The sequence below is a fragment of the Mercurialis annua genome, linkage group LG2 (genome assembly GCF_937616625.2).
Source record: "Mercurialis annua linkage group LG2, ddMerAnnu1.2, whole genome shotgun sequence".
In the NCBI taxonomy this organism is placed as follows: Eukaryota; Viridiplantae; Streptophyta; class Magnoliopsida; order Malpighiales; family Euphorbiaceae; genus Mercurialis; species Mercurialis annua.
In genome coordinates, this window is record NC_065571.1 from 47,288,194 (window position 1) to 47,305,823 (window position 17,630).

Genomic DNA, 17,630 nt, shown 5'->3' on the forward strand with positions numbered 1-17,630 from the left:
TCAACATTTAATAAACTAATTATTTTAAAATTTTATTTTTTTTACACTAATTTTTATTTTTTCAGCGTTATATCAATTTAATTTTTTTCTTTTATTTTATTTCACGTACAATCTCGTTCTTTTTACTAATGTTAAAGTCAGTCGAATATCAACCGTATATCAACATCACATCAACAAAATGTCAACACTGCAATATTATAATAATTCAATACTATTATTTGTATTCTTCTCCAATGCTAACACATTATTATCCGGTCTCATTTTAATTTTTAATTTTTGGTTTATTTCACGAACAATATTGTCTTATTTGTCAATGTTAAAATCAAGTAATTATCAACACAATATCAACATAAAATCCACAACACTATAACATTATAATAATTCAGTAATCAACCATCATCAACAAATCGTGCTGCAGAATAAAAAAAATGCAGAAATACAACCAAACACAATAAGAAAATGCAACATATTTTATTCCATAAATTCACAAAATTATTTTATATGACATGAAAAGATAATCTTTATTATTTTTAATGATGAAAAATTACTGTTATATAAAAACAACAAATAAAAAAAAATTATAGATCTGAAATAAAGAAGAAGAAGAGAAACGATGAACTTCAGATATGATGAAATCAAAATAAAAAACGACGATAGTAACATCAAGCGGAGATAATGGCTTCGACGAAACAATAAACTGAGAAAATGACTTTGACGGCGCACGGTCCGGTGTTATTTAAACTTGATGAAAAGCGGAGATAAAAAAAGATTGGAGGATAGAGAAGAGAGAAGTTTAAGTAGAGAGAGGAGAGAAATGAAGAGAGAGAAAATTATATGAAATTATGAGGTTTTCATGTTATAAAGGGTATTTATATAATTCGTATAAAAGTAAAAAAATTATCCGTTTATGGTATTTTGGAGAGTTGAAAATTGACACTGTATAAAAGTAAATATTTTGATAAATTTGGTTATTTGTGAAAAAAGCCCTTTTTTTTAACAAAATCTAGTTCACTTTACTATGGTGTTTTTCGCTCAGAACTACATACTCCAAGTCACCAGCAAAAAGAAGCATCCGCATCACAGCCAGTGACAAATAAATTTAGAATCTGAAGCAAAATTTCAAATTAAAGTATTACTTAAGACGAGGATGCATCAAAAAATGAGAAGAAATAACAATAATAAAAATGTAGTCATCAAGCGGGAAAAGAAAAGAATACGGTATATGAAAAATATGACAAATGGATTTCAAGAACACCTTGAATCCGCTGTTCTAACTAGGCAAAGCCGTAATTATGAGGAACTGTAATCTTATATACACAAACACCCTCTCCTCTAAAAAAATCTAAAATGAATTTTATAATGACCAAAATGATCATATCTGGGAGTGGGCTTCATGGAATTTCACCCGCCAAAAATGAAAGTGTATAAAATATAAATTCTCAATGAAAACTAGTTAGTTCTCTGTTAAAACCTGTAAACTGCAGAACTAGACTGGGGGGGAACAGGTGGGACCCGGTTAGGAGTTCTCCGACTGCTCGAGTTGGAACCAGAACTTCTATCACCATTCTGTGCCGAGTCATTGTAATGCCGGCTGTGACCATTTGATGTGGATCGAGATGAAGCATAGTCCACAGAACCATTAGCAGCTGCATCAAATGCGGATCTCCAGTCATCATTTGCTGAACCATTTGTCTTGGGGCTGCTTTCTGCAATTAGGCACAAATATATATATCAGTAATCAAAACTTAAGTAACTCCAATGGCTGAAGCTATGAAAGTAATCGCCTAAAATTTCTTGTGGATCTAGAAATTAAAATCAGCTAAAGGCCACAGCAAGCTTTAAAATGGCAGTTTTAAAATTAAGATTCGTCCAATTAACATTGTGCTCATGGAGGGGCAGGGAGAGACTCGGTGCATGAGCACGCAGGCTAACCCCTTCCACATTTTTTGGAAGATACTTCCAAACCTCAAATCTGTGGCCAATAAGGTCACTACTAGAGTAAATTAGTTGCGCCAAGGCTCGCCATCCAATTTTCGGGAACTTCATTTGAGACAATTCTTTGCATCCTTAACAAAGTATAAGCTCTAGAGTTCAGACATGATCAAATAGCTTTCAACTACATACCTGTTCCATTACCGTTAGACCAATCGGAAGCAGCTGCCACCCTGTTATCATGAATGCTGAGTTGGCGAGTTAATTTAGAAAGAAGAGAGGACTGTTTCTGGTAACGCTCTCTCCTTCGCTTCATATTCTGATCCTCCTGAAGCAGTTCTTCAATCCTCACTGAGCTTTGAGCACTAGCCATCCAACACAAAAGGTTTGAATAAGAACAATTACAAAACTTCATCTTTATTTGCCATGCAAAATATGAACAAGACATCTATGCATCTTTATTTGCCATGCAAAATATGAACAAGACATCTATGCATAGTTTAACATTACCAAATCAATAGAAAAAAATGAGAAAAAAAAGTTGCAGAAAAAGAAAATGCACCATACCTTACACGGCTATACAACTGATTTAGCATATCTTCCTTGGCCTTCTCAACTTGGCAAAGAACAACTGCCTGTTTAACCAACAATAAACATTTTACCAATTTTAGTATTTTACCACAACTTCTATTATGCAGCCACCTCAAAGGTTGTGAATACCAAATACAAGAAGCAACGTTACCTTTGGAACATTAGCAGCCAAGCTATTCAGTACTGCTTCAACATAACCACGCACTTCTTGAGACATCCATCGGAGCTCTTCTTCAGGATCAGCAGGTCTTCGAGTCATAGTGTCCTGCATGATCCACAAACCATAGTTCTTACAAGAATTTTGAAAGTCACACACATCTTACCTATTAACTTATCGCCTTAAACATAAGCAGTTGCAAAAGAGAAATTGACATTTACAAACCCAATAACAGAGGAATAAACAATTGGATCATACTACCAGCTACACATACTCAAATATAAGCACTAAGAAATTAGATGATGATTTCTAAATTTTGAATGTAACTATCCAACTTCCAGAAGAAACTAATAACAATTTGTAGAAAATAATAAAATAGAATGTAGTAAAACAAATAAAGTAAAATGGAGTAGCAAGTGCATTTAGTAACATACTAAAGAACCATCAGAAAGACTCTGCCTCATGGTAAGACCACCATCAGGTGATGCATTTCTTATTTGTCCTTTTGAAGCTTGTGCAATTTTGGAGAACTTATTAATCCATTCAACCTTATCAGCCATAGTCTCAGCCTTCAAGAGAACAGCACTGTGTGCTGCATGAGTAAAAGATTTTCAATTACTACGTGCTGATAATTAAAACATATAATCCAAAAAAGAATCCACATGAATGAAATATCATGACCTGTGTCCTTCATGTACCTTTCAAAACAGTTTTATATGGGACCTTGCTGGTTAGCTTGAAGACAAGACTGGGTGCTTTAGAATCTGGGCCATTGGCCTTCTTATCCTTTGAGCTCTTTGAGGACTTTTTAGTCTCTTCTTCTTCATCTGGAACCTCCTCAATATTGCATTCCTGCACATAGGACAAGACAGCTATTAGTATAAAACACCATATTAACTAACTAAAAAACGAAGGCCAGCACACTGCATATAGAGGTTGCGACATTGTAACCAGGGATATTTGTCATTTATGATGCAATCATCATTCGTAAAACAATTGTATCAGAAGCTGCCTAAGAGAACAGGCCTTGACAATATTATTGAGTTGTAAACATCCAAAAGGTTCCTGTGTAAGAGCATTCTGAATGTGTTCCTGATACCAAGTCTCTTTGAAATACCAGCAGTCACAGCCAACTGCTGATAGATGAGCACTGCATAGCTAATGTCAGAGTCGATTTCTCTTTATCATTCTCAAAGAGAAACGGAAACTACAGCTTAGACTAGATATGATCATATGATTCATATCAATCTCAACAAATGCAGATATTAATATCCAGGTGGAGACCTCTCACATCACATGGCTTCTACAGCGTACACGAATACGTATTTATATGCTTGAACACCTAAACATTTAATATCCACCAATACAAAAAGCCAACTTACAAAAAAAATTATAAAAAAACTAGAGATATTAAATTAATACTTAAATAACAAGAGTGATCCACAAAACTCATAACCAATGCTTCCATACCTCCAAAGTGATGACACCGCGAAAGAGTCTCTCCTCTTGCTTTTTCGTGTAACCAAGCTGTGAAGTAAAGAATAAATAAGACTGAATCATGTGAATCATGCAGAAAAGAAGCATTGCAAATGATATTGACACTAATCGCTAGATTATCAACAAGAACGAATGCATTTGCCTACTAAAATTTCAAACTCTAATTTCTTTCATTCATGTAAATGCATGACAAGGATCAAGGAGCAGGTTTGCTGCCAAACCTTCTGTAAAGTTTCTAAGAGCAAGTGATCACATTACTTGCATACATATAGCAGCTATAAAGCTGTCATATCTTCAAAGAAAAATATTCCAACCACTAAACCAAAAACAGATGACATCTTCCTTGTATGTATTTTAGCATTACTAAACAAGCAAACAACAAATATGAACATCTTACAGTATAGTGTTACAAACCTTCCCAGTCTTCTCATTAAAAACAAACCATCGCTTGCTCCATCCATCTTTCTTTGCACTTTTCTTCGATAAAAAACCTATAGAAATTGTTAGAGATTTGTTAATGTTCAATGCGACAAGGCTTGTATAGTAAATTACAAATTCCATCATCAATAAATTGTTAATACTTGGTAAACCATCACATGTAAGGTTAAGGATAATTCTTGAACTTCAATAACAAGATAGCTGCACGTCAATTTTCATTTTAAATAATTTTGAATAGATCAATATTTTAAGGCACGTCCACATGAAATTTTGATCAAGAGAAAGAAAAATGCTTGTCCATATAAATAAAATCTCTTTTTTAAGGAAATTCCATATGTTCTGTTTGAAATTTGTTTGCTTGTGTCCACAAATCACTCCTCTATGTGACAGTTCTTAGAAGAAAGTTGCAAGACATCAAGGTTTTGATAATTGAAATAGAATAAACTAGAAAAATTAGACACCCTTATGCACAAGCTGTTCTAATCTTAATGATTTGGAACACAAAAATCAACACGAGGAGGGGGGGGGTAAAGGACCAAAGAACACATGTTGCAAAAAGTGGTAAGATAGATCCTACAGACTGAAAAACTAGTTTCAAAAAAGATTTCATCTAAGTGATGCCAAACAAGTGAAAGAACAAAATATAGAGCCTAGATAATATTAGAAATCAAAATGAAATAATGTAGAATCTAATTCCAGTAGTTATCAGCACAACAACAGAAACTAGTAGAATTGAAATAGTGCTTAGATGAGCTATAAGAATAACAGCTGAAACTACAAGACTTTGAGTGACCCATCAAACCTGCAGTTATTTCCCCTTCTGCACCCGCAGTCTTTAAACCAGAGGCCTCCTGCGCTTCTTTTTCAGTCTGATTGGGTTTCTCCTTCATTGATTTCAAACTTCCCCCGATTTGGGGCCCCCCTGTTTGTGGACTACTTGCCTATAGAAAATTAAGCAGGAAATAGAACAATAAATAACAAAAAGATGTCCGAATAGCATATTAGGCTATATTCAGAATGATAGAATAATGGGAAAAGGCACGAAAATGACAAAATTGGTGAACTCTACCCTCACTTTCCCTTCACTTCCAAAAAAAGCGAAAATAATGTTCCCAGATATATTCCTCCCTTTCTAATCCTTTCTCCATTTTGCACTCTCCCCATACACAGTCTTGGTTTGGATTGATATATATTAAAGAATAAAAAACCCTACCCTGTTCTGTATTGCTTGCTCAGCATCATGTCCTTTTTTAGAAGGTCGATTCTTGAGCTCCTCCTCCCGGCGCTGTCTTTCCATCCTAAAGCAGATAATATTGAATAAATATCAATAACATATCAAGAATTCTGTTGTAAAAATCATATTAAAATTTTGTTTTATAATCTTAAAGAGACACTTGTAAACAGCAAAATTTATTATTTTTTAAAAGTAACTATGCACATAAAACCCATAAAACATTAGCGAGGTACATTAAAAAGAAAATTGAAGTCTAAGTGATTGGAAAAACTAAAAGACATCGAGGAACTATATAAACTAGTAAAAGTATTCCAGCAGTTTTCCTTAGTGGGTGACTTGGACATATGAAATTGCTCGAGAAGTGTTAGATAATAAAAGTATTGTTAAAATATCACCTAACCGCTTGAACTTCTTGGTGAATTGATTATTTGACAAGGTATCAGAACCTCCATTACCGATAGATCTAAAATTTGATCTTTGGCAACCCCCATTTGATTAATTAAAGTATTTGAGCACAAGATGAGGTGGGCCTATGAGCTTGTTTGGTCACGCTTCAAGCCTAGTGGGCATCTGCGTGTGGGTGTGTGTTAAGATAATAGAACTATTTGAACATCTTGAACTTTTGGGTGAATTGTTTAATTGACAGAAAGAAACATACATACAGAATGTTTAAGTTTGTGTGCATTCATATGTTAATGTATTCCACCATAGTTCAAATAGTTTAATGTTTGGTTCAACAAAATGGTAGCAATAAATTTTGCAAATACCTTCTTTGTACCAAACGAATGAAGTGTTGAGGAGGAACAAATGCTCGCTCCATATCGACTAGTGCAATAACCATCTTCCTTGCTTCATTCTTAAACTCTTCTAAAGCAGTAGTTGCAATAGCTATAACCTAGCGTATAATGAAAACAATTAACGTCACAAAAAAATAAGTAGACCCTTATACGAACACTTGCATAAATGCATAAAATGTGAAATAAACGAATGTTCATGGGATACCTCTCTCTTGAAAGGAAGGTATCTTCCCAGGCCTGGAGTAGCATTTGCAGTAGCAGAGACTATCTCTACCAGCACACGATGTACCTGTTTTTATTTAAGCAAGAACTCCTTTAGTAATGCATATAGCTGGACACTTGTTATACACTTCAAAATGAGACGCAGCTTTACTTGGGGTAGTTTGACATAAAACAGAGAAAAATAATGTAACAAGCAAATCTAACTGAAAGCTTATCCACTTAAATGAAGCATTCAGATATCTTTTTCAAAAATTATCATTATGAAAATGCAGAGGCATCGCAAGAAACAATTCTGAGGATAAAATTGTAACAGAACGCTTATTACTGTTTTCTTCGGAAGGCACACATATTACTGTTCAAATCCAGCATTTGGGACAAAGGCAGTTCACAAGAAAGAGTAAACAAACTTAGGAGCTAGAACTTCCAGTGACTCACACGAATAACCATAAACACTAAGGTATTATATAAAGTAAAATAATACAATAAGAAACAGATTACATAATACCTCATCAACACAAAGCCGTGATGGTTCTTTTGCCAACTCGAGGACACCCTTTATTAAAGATCTCAAACCCTTTTCTGGGGAGATGAGATATGGTTGATAACCATCCGCTTCCAATACAATCTAATAGAAGATAAATTACTAAAATTATTTCAAAAACTCCTAAAAAGGCCAAACGTAGAGTGAACTGGTAAAAGGCTGCAGAATTACCCTCTTGACATTATTGATATCAAAATGTCTGTCCAAAGGTAGCTGTTTAATCCTATTGGGGAAATTTCCTTCAAAACTGGCAACAATTTTCCAGCCAGCACCCTGAAACAAAATTTCAGTTAGCAACATTTATATCTGATAATAAATATTAAACAATGTCACAAAATTGAATCATAAGTAATGACTGCAAACGTATAAGATTCACCATGTCATCAAGCTGGTTAGAAATGGTACGCAAGTGGGAACAATAAATGAATTGTGTTGGTCGTTCAACTAAAGCACTAAATAAAACTTGAGCATGGCATTACACAGTGTTCTATTATAAACAGAATATAGAATGATAAACAAGAGAGCACAAAACTGGAACTGGGAGAATTAAATTTAAAGACAAAAGGAGTCAAACATGAAAGGCGGGTTTAATGAAATTGAAATCTCTCAAGATGAACAGCTTTCTCTACGAGGGTTAACATCTGGTCTCGGCACAACAGGCTTCGTGTTCATAACTATCAAGAAGTTAAGCCACGAAACAAGGTCATACTGAGAGGGTATTCAGAAGTCTAGGAGACTGGGTTAGTCCAAAAAGAAATCAACAATTGCATGTGTGATAATTCATCTATTTGCAACTTATTTAAGCTACAAAATATCTACAACATCTTATAAGGAATACCAAAATGATTTGCTCCATTTAGTTTCAAAAAAACACCTTTAGCTTAACAAGCAAATAATATGTCTAATAAAATGTAGATCTTTGGATAATCACATGAACAAGATCAAACTTTTAGAATTAGAACACTCACCTCACCAGTAGTCATGTGTTGGAGAAATTTATCCTCAAATTCACGGCAAAGTTCTAATGCAATAGCTCTTGTGCCCTCAGGACTTTCAACCATCTGCTCCCCAAGTCTTACTAATTCATCCTGAACTATCTGAGACTTCCCTTGCAACCTGTACTGATGCAAAGTTTTAGGAAACAACTAAAAAAAACCTTAGCCATTCAGTCAGAGACTACAATCCAGCAAAACAGAACATGCCTGTTAGCTAGTCAGCCAGATGCACAATGTAGATTTCAAAAGACAAATACATAAGTGGATCATCAGTGCAGCCAACCATCACTTCACCATCTAATAAATAGACTACAGGAGCGTAGAGTCCATTCACAAATAGGAGGTAAAAAGCCATGCAGATGTAAATATTACCCAGATAGGAGGTTCGGAAGCCGGACTTTCATGCGCCTGCGAATCTGCTGCGCCAAAGCATCCACCAGAGCTATCCTACCTAGCTTGCCTTGAGGTGCTCCTGTAAGTATGGATTTCAGACTTTCACTCTCCGCCCTCCATGCTGTTTCCAGAGAGCTCTCAGATCCAGACTGTGCAGAAGCTATTGAAACTGACTGGCCAATCAAAGCAACCCATGGGATATCAGCAGTTTTTGGAGGCCCCTGGTTTAACAGAAGAGCCTGTACAGCTGCAATAGCTTTCCTGTCTGATGCAGCTTGATCTATTTTACTAATAACTCCAACAATTCTGGTAGCTGGCATTGACATGAGAGTATGCCGTTTAATCACTTAAAACACAATAAGTAGAATAGGAATGGGATGACAATGAAGAATAAGAATATATGCAGAAAATGAGAGAATATAATAAGAAAGAAGCATCATATATTACTTTGATAAGATTTTACTAACATTAACCTAACACAAAGCTAAGAATAAAAGTTCAAAGTCAGATGATAAAAATTAAAACGGACAAAAAGAAAAAAAAGAAAAGGATATTCTTTTACCTTCTCCATCATATTCCTTGGCCATCTTGAGAGCCCGAGAGTTAGAAATTTCAGGTGCTTGGGTTGCAGGAACAATAACTAGCAGAATGGCATCACTGTGCTCAGAATATTCACTAACCTAAGCAAGGGACACCGCAAAAATCATTACCATGTAATGTCCCAAGTATCATACATAACAGGCACAATTGAATAATAACAAAAATTGAAACTCCCAAACGATAGATAACAATAAAAGCTAGTCCTTTAGAGAAAATGAAAGTCTAGCACTACTAAAGACCACTTACCACAGACTCATCCATGATTCGCTGATCTAGACCAGGTAAGTCTATCAATTTCAAGGGAGGCGCTGAAAACAAAACAAATAAAACAAGACGCGGTTAATAATTTAGGGAACGGAAAATCTGTACGTAATGGTAACTGCATTTATTTTCCATTCAAATAAATTTAGTATGAGTACCACAAAAAAGAATTGAATCTATTGGGTAAACAAGTTCTTTAAGAATCACAAAACTTGAGATTAATGCTTGGTTATAAACTGTCAATGAAAAACTCACCCCAACATGGAAATGTAAATCCAACCAGGAATTTTTCCAAATGAAGTTTTGTTTTTTTAATACATTTTCCCTTTTCATCCTTAAAACTAAAATTAGGCACTCGTAATGAATACCTAATAAATAAAATTAGAGAAAAAGAAACATAAATAAATTCCCACAGTATTTTCCTACAAACATTAGTATCACCACATATATTCAAGGATCCTTATGAACACAATAAAATTGAATTAAAAAGCCTCAAGTGCGACTCATTGAATCATAAAAGGTCAAATGAGATAAAGATGATTATCTTTACATTTCTTTTATTTCTTTTACACCCATTTGCAAAGTGATGCTTCCACAAAAGTGATTGGATACAATTCTAGCTGACATTTTTATCTTCCAAAAGATGACAATTGTTACATATTGCATTGTCAAGTCATACTACATAAATATTAAGACAATAAAAAGCAACTCGTGAACCAACCTGTACTTGTCCGTAGTCTCAAATATATTTCATCCCCACTCTTGCCTGGCGGTCCCTTACTTAGCCGTTCTTGTAGAGAATGCCGTAAAGCAGCTGCAGACCACCAGTAGCAATAAAATGTATATTACAATCAGATTGTCTAAAAGCAAATGTCAAGTTGGCAACCATTTAGTAGACATAAAAATTATGCCCTCACCCTTGACTCCTATCAGAGTTATGTATCTTTATAGTAAGCTACACAAAACGTTGATGCAAGTGACGTACTAAGCAGAGGTTTGGCTTTTTTAAAAATTAGAACGTTTTCGCTGATAGCATGAAAGCCTCATGATGCTATTTTAACATCGATTATTGCCTCATACAAGTTTGCAGAACTAAGCAATAAGCATAAAGGAGGCAAGAAAAAAATAGCATAATAAAACATGCATGTGATATAGTTACTAACTTGCAGAAACTTGCTGGGATTTATTGTCAATTTGCAAACTAATAGTTTTGCTGCTCAAGGAACCATCCTTCTGTAACTCGATACTTATAGGAGCCCGAGTAGCCCCATTTTCTCCAGTTGGCTGTAACAATGCGAAAAAACAAATAATTCAGCAATAAAGATAAAATACTAAAATTAAATTAACGAAACAAATAAAATTGCACAAAAAAAGACAGAAACAGGATTATGTTAGCAGATTAACTTACTAGTACAGGATGTCCAATTAAGCTGTTCAAAACTGCCGATTTACCCGCACCCTAGAAGTGTGCACACAAACAGTGACAAAAACGGGTTATTTTTCATATATAAATGATAATAGTATATAAAACCACAATACCAAATATATAGTTCAGTAATTAACATAGTCTTTACATACTACAAATGAATCATAAAATACAACCATAAATCATCAAAAACCTATCCGAAACTCGTCTAATAGCTGATTCCAGCCGTTAATTTGTGATAACTGCCGAACTTCAACTGACCTTAATTTCATTACTCTAAATCAGGATTTCACTATTTTTTACCTCATCAAAAAAGAAAATAAAACATATAATTACAAAGCTGCCACTGGAAGATCGGCGAGTAGAAAAATTGAACTTACAACATTGCCAAGAGCAACAACATTAAGGAAAGTAGAAGACCGTCGTGAACTGGAAGAAGAAGTAGTAGAGCTCGAGTTGTCGTCAACGTCTTCATCGGCGAGCAGCGCCGTCGCTTGCCTCATCGACTGTGATAGCTGCGCCAACTCGTCGATCGCCTCCATTTCCGAATTCAAATCAGAAAAATGATTTAAACAACAATTAATGAGGATCTACAAAGAATTAAAGAATTTGCTGTGTAAAACCCTAGCAGTTGAGAAGATCTGATTTGGTGAATAGGATTCGAGATTTTGAATTAGAGAGAAAGAAAGAGGGAGGTGAGGCGGTCGGTGGTTTCTTTCTTTCTCTCTCTGTCTTGCGTTTTGATTTTGAATTTGTTTTTTCAATCTGTTTTTTTGAACTTTCTTTTGTTTTCTTAACTAAAAGGAATTAAGAAAATTCAACAGGACAGTTCTCTTAAGTTTGTGATTTGTTACTGTAGTTTGCAGCCAACAGTGAGAATTTTGTGACTTCGGCATAAATGATAATATTATATTTTTAGCACAAAATATCAAAAACGTCCAAATTAGCGAAACCGGATCACTTTTACTCTGAAATTGGAAAAACCGTTTCAAAAACACCCCTATGCTGATGTGGCACCCTAATTGAAGAGTGAGATTCTAATTTTACTCAAATTCACTCCAATTAATCCTAATTAACTTAATCTAATTAGATATTTAATCCTAATTAATCTAATTTAATTAAATCTTTTATTTTGAATTTTAAAAACGATAAATTCATCGGGTTTTCTTTACACTACCACCGCCGCTATCCCTTTTCCTCCACCTCTACCACCCACCACTCAAAATTCATCAACCACTGTCCAAACCCAACAACAACCACCCGAAACCCACCTGCCACTCATCTCAGACGAACTGAGTTCGTCTCTCAGAAGAGACGAACTCTTCCGGCGAACCCAGATCTGGGTTCGAGAGTTCGTCTCTCACAGAGACGAACGAACTGGGTTCGTCTCTGAGAGACAAACTGGGTTCGTCTCTCAGAGACGAACTCAGCCGCTGCCGGAAAAGATTTCCGGCAGCTGCTGATTATAATTTAAAAAAAAGATTAAAATTATTTTGTAAAAAGTATAAAAAAGTCTTTCATATTTTTAGTTAATTTAATTTTGATATGTAAGGTTTTAAAATAATTTTTTTTAATTATTAGGGACTAATTTATACAATATTGAAAAATTAGGATCATTTTAAATATTTCACCATTAAAAACTACGTAGGAAAAAAACCACCTCTAAAACCAGAGAATGTGCCTCACTCTCTTAGGTGAGAGTAGGGAGGGGGTTTTTGTACCAAATTTGACAAGTTCAGGGCAAAAGTGATCCCGTTTTGCTAATTTAGACGTTTTTGTTACTTTGTGCCAAGTTCAGGAGGTAAAGTGATCCTTTGTTGAATTTTTGGCAATGAGTAACATTGAGGCAACAATGGCAAATGAATAACATTGGAAAATGTATAAGATTCCAGTATATAGAGTTTTATTATTTTTAAAATTTAATATGTGAAATAAAGAGATTATATGATATGTTAAAATATTTAATTTAATATATTTATTTATATTAAATAAAAAATTATTCAAATATCAGAATATCATTAATTAATCTTGTGGAATCGAGGAGGTGTGGTTGCGGATGTAAATTTTTATTAAATAAATATATTTATTTATATTAAATAAAAAATTATTATTAAGTTTTATGATCTAAAAAAAAGTTTTATTTTTGTTTTAAATATAACATTAAGCCTTATTAGAATATTGGCTAAAATATAAAGTACTGATTTGAACTTTTTTCAAGTAAAAAGAGTTCAATTTAATGCTTGAGGGTGTAATTGAAACTGAAAGGTCGTAATTTGGGTATATTTGGTGGTTTTACAACCGTATTTTCCAATTTATTTTTGTGCTTCGGTTGTCTCATTTTACTTGTTAAATAAACTAGGGGTTTGGTCCGTCGTCACTTGTGGGCCTTATAATTTTCTTTTAGTATTGTTGTGCAATACTCAGAAAATAATAATATAATAAAATAAAGTAAGATAATAATAATAATAATATTAATAATAATAAAATTAAGTGAAATTAGGATAATAACAAGATAAGGGCTAAAGTTGGTATTTCATCTATTTTAAATGAAGACCCTAATTTTAAACTAAGCCTATTTAAAGAAAGCTAAGTTAGGTTACAAACAAACTAAAGTTTGCCGTTCTAGAGATTGAAATTTAATAAGACAAGGTTTCATCGGAATATCAGTTTTACTCTTAAGGTATTATTCTTGTTAGATTTTATGTATTTAATTTTGGTGTATATCGATAGATTAAACAGTTAGAATAAAAAGGTTAATTGTTCTTGTCATGGAGTTTTGAAAATAGATGTTGTTCAAAGTTAAAAGTTTTAGCCAATCGAAATCATTTAATTGATTAGTGGAATTTGTTATTTGTAATAGAGTGGTTTGATACAGATTAGTTTTCCTTGGCTTCCATTGATGTTGTACTGTCGGTTGTTATGTTAGGGTATGATCTGAGCTTAATTCTTGTGTTTGTTTCATGATTAAGATTGGCAGAGATTATTGGAATTAAATTGATTGTTTGGTTTTTGTTCGATGCTGAGCTTAATTGGTTTCTGGAAATTTGATATGGTTTCTGTAACTTGTCATATTTGGTCTAATGTTGATGAAGATGTTTTGATTTTGGGCGGTAATGGACTTCTTATTTAATGGTGGGCTTCGTTGGTTCCTTATTCATTAGTAAAATATGTGTAGCTTAGGAATTGATTAGTGAGATATGTGTGTGCTTATTTTATTATTTTATTTCATTTGATTGGCCTATGTTGGGCCATCTAATTTTAATCCTTCTAATTTGGTTTTACAATCAAAGGTCATTAAATTAATATCGATTTGCATCCGAACTTTAAATTGTCGTTTTCATTTCTAAAATTCTAATCGATAAAATTATTTAAATCTAAAATATTATTAGTGTCGATTTTAATTGAAATTGTTTTGATTATTTTAATTTGGAAATGATATATATTTATAACCTAAAAATTATGAAATTAGTTAGGTAGTTATCATTGGCTTGACGTGCCAATTTGGCTAAATTACAATTTAGCCCTTAAACGTTTTATAACCTAATTTAGTAAGTTTTGATTAGTAACTTCATATTTTGTTTTAATTATAAACAAAAGTAATTAATTTGATTTCGAATATCAAAGTGGCTAAAGTACAATTTAGTCCCTAATTGGCTAAAGTACAATTTAGTCTCTAATTGGCTAACTTACCGTTTTGTCCCTAATTGGCTAAAGTATAGTTTAGTCCCTGATTGGCTAAAATACAGTTTAGTCCCTAAACTTTTATAAACTTAAAATGGTTAAGTTTTGGTTGTAACTTGGGCTACTTGAAATTGAAGTTATTGAGTTCTGCTTTTGAAATGAATTATTATTTTATCGAATTATTTTATAAATATAAACTTGGGTTTATATTTGATAAACGTTTTGAGTCGGGTTAGACTTGGGTCACTCGACATATGAGGTTAGCTTGGTAGTTATTGGTAACTCGGCTAACCCATTATTTGGAAATTAATTATTATTTAAAGACTTTTAAATAATATTTGTAAATTGGATTTTAAAGCGAGAAACTCAATATACTTGTATTAATTGGGTGTTTCTACCTATTGGGTATTTTTGTGTTGTTCTGGGTTGTTTTATTCCGACGTGTTATTTGTGCTAGTCCTATGTGGTGTCTAGTACTCTCTAGAGTTAGGGTCTGTTTTTAATAATTATTTTATTTGTCTAGACCCGTCTACTGTTCGTGCTTCAGAGGCGAACCAGGATTAGTTGCTTGCCGGTTATCACGGGGATTAGCAAGCAGTGAGTTTGTACTTACTATTTACCGGTTTATTAAGTAAATTGTTATTTTAATATTAAATATATATATACTGTACGTATATTTCGAACTGTTTTTATATTATGGCTTCTAGTTGGAACATGCTACCTAATGAGCATCATTAGGACTGCGTGCGCACCGGTAATGATCTGGGAAAGGTAATTATGGTAATGTGGTAACTCGGTGTGAGCATAGCTCTCGGGACCAAGTAGAGTAACTCGGTGTAGCTCGGCTCTCGGGACTCTGGTATAAGTGTGGTCAGTGGTAACTCGGTGTAGCTCAGCTCTCGGGACCAGACCTGTTGGATTATGTTTATTATTTAGAATTGTGGATTAGGGTTCCAACTATTATTCGTAATATTGTTATTAAATGTTTTAAACGGTTTTAAAGGTTTTCAACTTAATAAATGTAGATAGTGGTATAAACTCATCTCACTATATATGACCCCGCTGTTTTCCCAATTTTCCCCAGGGTTATGATCTGAGAGAGTCTGGTGATCTCCGCATTTACTTTTCCTCGGAGGTTCCTTTTATTTTAATAAACTGTAAAACTGTTTTATTCTTAGACCGCAGTAGTTGACTAGACGTCTTTGTTATTATTACAGTTGTTTGTCGGATTGTTCTGACTAGTTATATTGCTCTGGCATGTTATATAATTATTTCGGATTATTTATGTTATGCCTATTTTTTTGACTCAGAAGTGGATAAGCATGTTATTTTAATTAATGAATATTATAACTGCTAGATTTAGGCTGAAGTCTCGGTTGCCCCCGAGCATTGATTTTCTGCAGGTTTATATGTTTACGTATTAAATGAAAGGCTAGCTACGGATTTTGGTACTACATTACCCATACCCTAGCGCCGGTCGCGATTCATGAAAATGGGTCGTGACAGGGTGTAAATGAATTTGGGCTAAAAGGTGGGGTTTTTTTTAAGAGGAGAAGCCTATATTTTTAGATAATATAATCTTAGGGATCGTATGACTCGTCTTAAAATGAAAGGTTCGTCTTCAAATAAAGGAATGGAAATGAAAATGGGTGATTTCTATTTTTTTTTTGTGAAAGGGAAGTAGTTTCTACTGGAAACAGACTAAGGAACAACAGAAACAGCAGCAAGATCTGATTGTGATTCCCATTTTTTGTACTCCCTCCGTTTTTATTTAATTATCCATTTATCCAATATTGCACATATTAAGATAGTGCTTCTTTTGTCTTAACTTATGAAGAGAAATAATAATATAGCGTTATTAGTTAATAAATGTTTTTTAAATTAAAACACAAAGTCATTTATTAGGAATAGGTAAATTTGGAAGATAATAACTAAAATCACATTGAAAACTAAATGGACAACTAATTAGAGACAAATATATTTTATTAAATGGACAACTAAAAAAAACGGAGGAAGTATTTGTTTTGTCAAAATATATTAGAGAATGGGAATGTGATTACCCTTTCAATGAAAATCGCTCTTTTCTCCCTCAAATATTAAAAAAATATAATTATTAAAAAAATATAATTATTAAAAAAATATAAATATTAAAAAAATATAATTATTAAAAAAATATTTTCAAATATTTTTTTTAAAGAAAAGCTTATTTGAAATAGTAAAAAAATTAATATTTTTTTTTCAAAAATAAAAACAACAAAAAAATTAAAAAAAAACAAAAATATAATTTTTTTATAAAAAACGATTAATAAATAATTTTTTTAATAAATAACAATTTTTTTTGCAAAACTCTATCCTTTCCCATTCCTTCACTAATTTATTATTCCGATTCCCAACCTTGAACCAAACCCCTTAAATAGTCATATCTTTAATCAAAAGAATAAAATTTAATTATTAAAAAACAGTGACTTTTTATTATAAACTGTTATAATCATCAATTTTAGCTAATTTTTCAATTTTCAGATTCAATTGTAGCAATTGTTTAAATTAAATGAAAAAATGTTCAAAGGGTGCGGTATTGCCATTATGATTGCTTCTCAATTTGGTCTAAGAAATATTATTATTGAAAGTGCTTGCTTAAATGTGATATCTGCAGGTCAAGGCAAGAAGGATATTCCGTCAACAATAGAAATCATAATTTTTGATACCGTTCACTTATTATCGTTTCCTAGCTTGCGACTTTGCATATATTAAGCGAATTTGTAATTGGATGCCCATGAATTGGCTAAAAAGTCTAAAGCCTCCTTTTTAAGAGTAATTATTGTAATCTCTGTTATTTAATTCTGACAAACATTATGTACTAACTGT

The 17,630-nt window shown here is 33.1% G+C and overlaps 1 protein-coding gene and 1 long non-coding RNA gene across 2 annotated transcripts; one reads left to right on the forward strand and one right to left on the reverse strand.

Annotated features, from left to right (window-relative positions):
* Positions 1-1,152: 1,152 nt before the first annotated feature.
* On the reverse strand, positions 1,153-11,906 carry LOC126667727 (dynamin-2A-like). Its single transcript, XM_050360781.2, has 22 exons — positions 11,465-11,906; positions 11,067-11,117; positions 10,822-10,942; positions 10,380-10,472; positions 9,644-9,705; positions 9,360-9,477; positions 8,777-9,110; positions 8,378-8,525; positions 7,581-7,682; positions 7,374-7,493; positions 6,852-6,935; positions 6,617-6,744; positions 5,829-5,913; positions 5,418-5,556; positions 4,592-4,668; positions 4,151-4,207; positions 3,379-3,532; positions 3,115-3,272; positions 2,675-2,788; positions 2,500-2,567; positions 2,125-2,297; positions 1,153-1,706 (listed from the first exon to the last, which is right to left on the reverse strand). Exons 1-22 carry the CDS (start codon positions 11,624-11,626, stop codon positions 1,465-1,467), a joined length of 2,790 nt encoding a protein of 929 aa, XP_050216738.1. The 5' UTR covers positions 11,627-11,906; the 3' UTR covers positions 1,153-1,464.
* A 1,782-nt stretch (positions 11,907-13,688) lies between these two features.
* LOC126670109 (uncharacterized) lies at positions 13,689-16,050 on the forward strand. The gene is made up of 3 exons (XR_007638657.1): positions 13,689-13,764; positions 15,289-15,362; positions 15,850-16,050. It is a non-coding gene; the product is annotated as an uncharacterized LOC126670109 (long non-coding RNA).
* Positions 16,051-17,630: the final 1,580 nt, after the last annotated feature.